Raw genomic sequence first — 3,880 nt, forward strand, 5'->3', positions numbered from 1 at the left:
ATGTCAAGAAAGAAAGAAAGGACAAAGGGAGGGAGGGAAGGAAAGATGGAAGAGGGAGAGGAAGGAGGGAGAGAGGAAGGGAAGAAGACAATTAGACTCTGTCCTATAGGGTAGCTATGATTCTGAATCAACTCAATGGCAGATTTGAGGTCTAATAAATAAGATCAGAGGCATATTGACTCTGCCCACTAATGCAGTTTGATCTTATATCCCCAAAATTCCCCTCAACATCCCAACACACCAGAAATGTATCAAAAAATGCACCTTTCCTGATCGACTGGCAGTTGTTGGGCTCTCTACTCAGTTATTGTGGAAGTGAAGGTTGTTGTCAACTTGTCTGGGCCTGGTTGAGTGGCTGCACAACTGGAGGTAGTTATTCCCCATGGTGAGATTGGCAATCAACTCCATGGTGGAATCTAGCGGAGCAGCTGAGTAGCTGCTTTAGAGATGTGGTCTGCTTCCAGTATATAAGAAGCAGCTTTGAGGAAGGTCTCCAGTTTTTTGGCACACTTGAATCCTGCATGTAGCCAAGAAGTTGTTCAGCAGCCTACCATGCCCTGCAGATCTTGGGACTTCTGGACTTGAATTAGTGGCCTGCCATGTTGTTTGGTAACATTGGGACTGTGCCTTTGTACTTGTCGACTTTGGGTTTGTCATCCTCAGTAGCCAGCAGATGCCCGAGTGAAGAAAAGCCTCCAGTTTCAGTGGTCTGGGAGCAGGAGGCAGAGCTGAAGCCTAAGATTGAGGGGCTTTCACTCAGCCCCTAGAGCCTGGCACTTTGAACTCAGACAAAGATCTGAACTGTGAGAGAATAGACTTCTGTTTGTTCAAGCTATCCTATTTGTGGTATATTTCTGTGAGAGTGTCCCTAGAGGTAATCAAACAGTAATGTTTCATATGTCATCATAACATCCACTCCCCCACATCGTTCTCATTTCAGTAAACTGAAACCTCAGCTTTCACTGAAAGACAATCTCAATATTCTTGAAGAGAATATTAGGAGGCTGCTGCCCCTTCCACCTCTGGAAAAACTCAGAAATGAGGGTCAGACCGACATGGACAAGGAACACATTAAAGTAGGTGGGAGTGAGGCCTGAGCAACACCAATACTATGGTTGGAATTGACTCTCTCACCGCAGCTTAAGCCTCACACCTTCACATCTGCTTTCAGTTTCTCTATGAAAGATCCATGGATGCTCTGGGCAAGCTTCTGAAGACCATGATATGGGATAATGTGACTGAAGAGGAATGCCAAGAAATGTTTAATGTGAGAAGTGCCACCCCTCAAATGGGTTCTCATATGCCCTACTCTGTTCTCCAATGTGTCCCTCAAACGCAACCTCATCCTCTTCCCAGGAGGATGTCTAGCCTGCCCCACTTAACCCACAACAGAGGGCCAGTCCACTTAAACACTGTTTGTTGGGCAGTGAGCACCCTGGCAAAAGTGTGTGTGTGTGTGAGAGAGAGAAAGAGAATTAAAATGAAGGAATATAAAGAATACCAAAGAAAGGATGTTTATTCTTTGACCAACAGCTTCTCCGAATGTGGCTTGTTTCACAAAAAGAGTGGGAAAGAGAAAGAGCCTTTCAAATTACAGCGAAGGTGTTGGCAAGTGATGTTGAGGTAAGCAATCCCCTGTTGTTGTTGTTGTTGTTGTTATGTGCCGTCGAGTCAGACCCGACTCATAACGAACCCTCCTTGGGTTTCTGAGGCAGTATCATTACGGAAGTAGGATTGCCCCATCTTCCTTCCGAGGAGTGGCTGGTGGATTTGAACCGCCAGCCTTCTGGTTAGCAGTCAAGTGCCTTAGCCACTATGCTGCCAGAGCTCCCAAGCAACCCCCTAGAATAAGGAAATTCCATTGCAGCGACCTGATTCTCTGAGGCCTCTGGAAAGTCCAAACTCCTTCTGCAAGACAGTGCTCCTATCCTTGAAGGAGCCCTTTCCAGAAGACTCCCAAGAGAAGTCTCCTAACTCAAGTGGGCACATGCACCAGAATTAAACCATTTGTTTCTCTTTGCTGTCTTGCTTACTTACTTTTCCATTGCCCTGAAGGATTCAGGCCTTTTTAGAGGATAGTTCAAAATTTCTTTTCAATGTAAGAACCTATAGGGACAAAATAAGAGACTTAATATCTGACATTGGATATATCATGGGATGACATCAAGCCACCGTCTCCCACTTGGGTGCCTCCTTTCTCCTGCAGGCTCCAGAGAACTTTAAAATCGGCTCTCTCCTTGGGCTTCTGGCTCCACACTCCTGTGACACCCTGCCTACCATCCGCCAGGCAGCAGCTAGCTCAGCCATTGGTCTGTTCTGCATAAAAGGTGAAAGAAAGATGAGAAACACAGAAATGAATGGGAGATACCTTGTTTTTGTTTTGCATCAACATGCCTCTCTCCCCTTACTACTTTCTCTCTCTCTCTCTCTCTCTCTCTCTTTCTCTCTCTCTCCCCCCTCCCCTTTCTCTGTCTCCCAAATCAGAAATTTCTGAGTTCTAATACTGTAGTATTTCATGAGTCCCTGGGTGGCACAAACAGTTAAGAATTCAACTACTAACCAAAAGGTTGGGGGTTCAAACCCATCCAGAGAAGCCTTGGGAGAAAAGCCCAGTGATCTGCTTCCAAAAGGTCACAACTTGAAAACCCAATAGAGCAGTTCTCTACACAAGTAGTGTCACCATGAGTCGGAATTACCTCAATGGCAACTAACAACAATAATGACATAACTGCATCTTTAGAATCTCAAAAATGTTTTTCTTCAGTTTTTCTGATTTTTTGAAATAGAGATAAGCCCACTTAAGCATTGTGAAGATCCATTAGCATAGGTAAAATGTTTTGAGAGTCTCCGATTTAAATTGCTGAGCAATTGGGCATATTAGCGACACTTCCTCTATCACATGATTTTCTTCCAGAGAAAATTGCACCCTTATTATGCTGCTAAGTGACTTTCAAAGTTATCGAAGGGAAATAACTTTGTGGAGGTGTTTCCAGCTTGGATAGCAGCATCTCTGCCTGCTCTCCAACAAGCACACATGATTAACTGTTAGTATCTAGAAATATAAAGAATTTTAGAACCTCAGTCTCAGGCTGAAATCAATAAACATGGCTTGCTGTCCAGTTAAACCAGCAGGTCTTTCACCAAAGACAGCCTGACACAGTGTATGCACAATTCTAGGTAGACCAGGACCACTCAATCTAGGTCCATTGCCATCTCATGTCCAGGTTCCTCTCTTCATTATTTTAGGTACTCACAAAATATGTATGGAGTAATTTTCTATGTATTTGGCACTGTTCTGATGCTGGGGATGCAGAAACATTAAAATTGTAAGGCTCATATAAGATAAGTGTTAAAGGCAAAGGGATGAGATTTGGCTGGGAAATGCCTATGAATACCTAGGAATTCCTACCAGTTGTCATCAAGTCAATTCCAACTCCTGGCGACCACACATGCATCAGAGTAGAGCTGTGTTCCATAGAGTTTTTAGTGGCTAATATTTTGGAAGTAAGTCACCAGACCTTTGCTCTGAGGTATCTCTGTGTGGACTTTCAGTTAGCAGCCAATTACCTTAACGATTTGCACCATGCAGGGTTCTAGTGGGTGGAGTAACCAGTCAAAAAGAAAAATAAATTTCAGTAGAGTCAGAGTAGGTGTGGCCATTCCTTGGAAAGTGGAGAGACAATCTAGTAAGGATAGATGCTCTTACTAAACCAGAAAAACTGAATGAAAGAAATAAGAATGAAGGGACAGTTCCAGTTAGGGGGAAAAAAAAAAAAAAAAAAAAGATGTTGCAGAGAGGAACCTCATAAGAATAAAAGGAATTTGGATTCTATTATTATTATTATTATTATTATTATTATTATTATTATTATTGTTATCC

The 3,880-nt window shown here is 43.1% G+C and overlaps 1 protein-coding gene across 1 annotated transcript in view; it reads left to right on the forward strand.

Moving 5' to 3' along the window:
* The window catches only part of MROH2B (maestro heat like repeat family member 2B), a 137,672-nt gene that overhangs the window by 107,513 nt on the left and 26,279 nt on the right, over positions 1-3,880 (forward strand). Inside the window, exons 20-23 of the mRNA XM_007950534.1 lie at positions 941-1,076; positions 1,172-1,267; positions 1,534-1,623; positions 2,207-2,327. Of these exons, the coding sequence (XP_007948725.1) occupies positions 941-1,076; positions 1,172-1,267; positions 1,534-1,623; positions 2,207-2,327 (443 nt within the window). The remainder of the gene's footprint in view (positions 1-940; positions 1,077-1,171; positions 1,268-1,533; positions 1,624-2,206; positions 2,328-3,880) is intronic.

The sequence above is a fragment of the Orycteropus afer genome, unplaced genomic scaffold, assembly GCF_000298275.1.
Source record: "Orycteropus afer afer isolate SDZICR_OR568_19922 unplaced genomic scaffold, OryAfe1.0 scaffold00275, whole genome shotgun sequence".
Taxonomy (NCBI): domain Eukaryota; kingdom Metazoa; phylum Chordata; class Mammalia; order Tubulidentata; family Orycteropodidae; genus Orycteropus; species Orycteropus afer.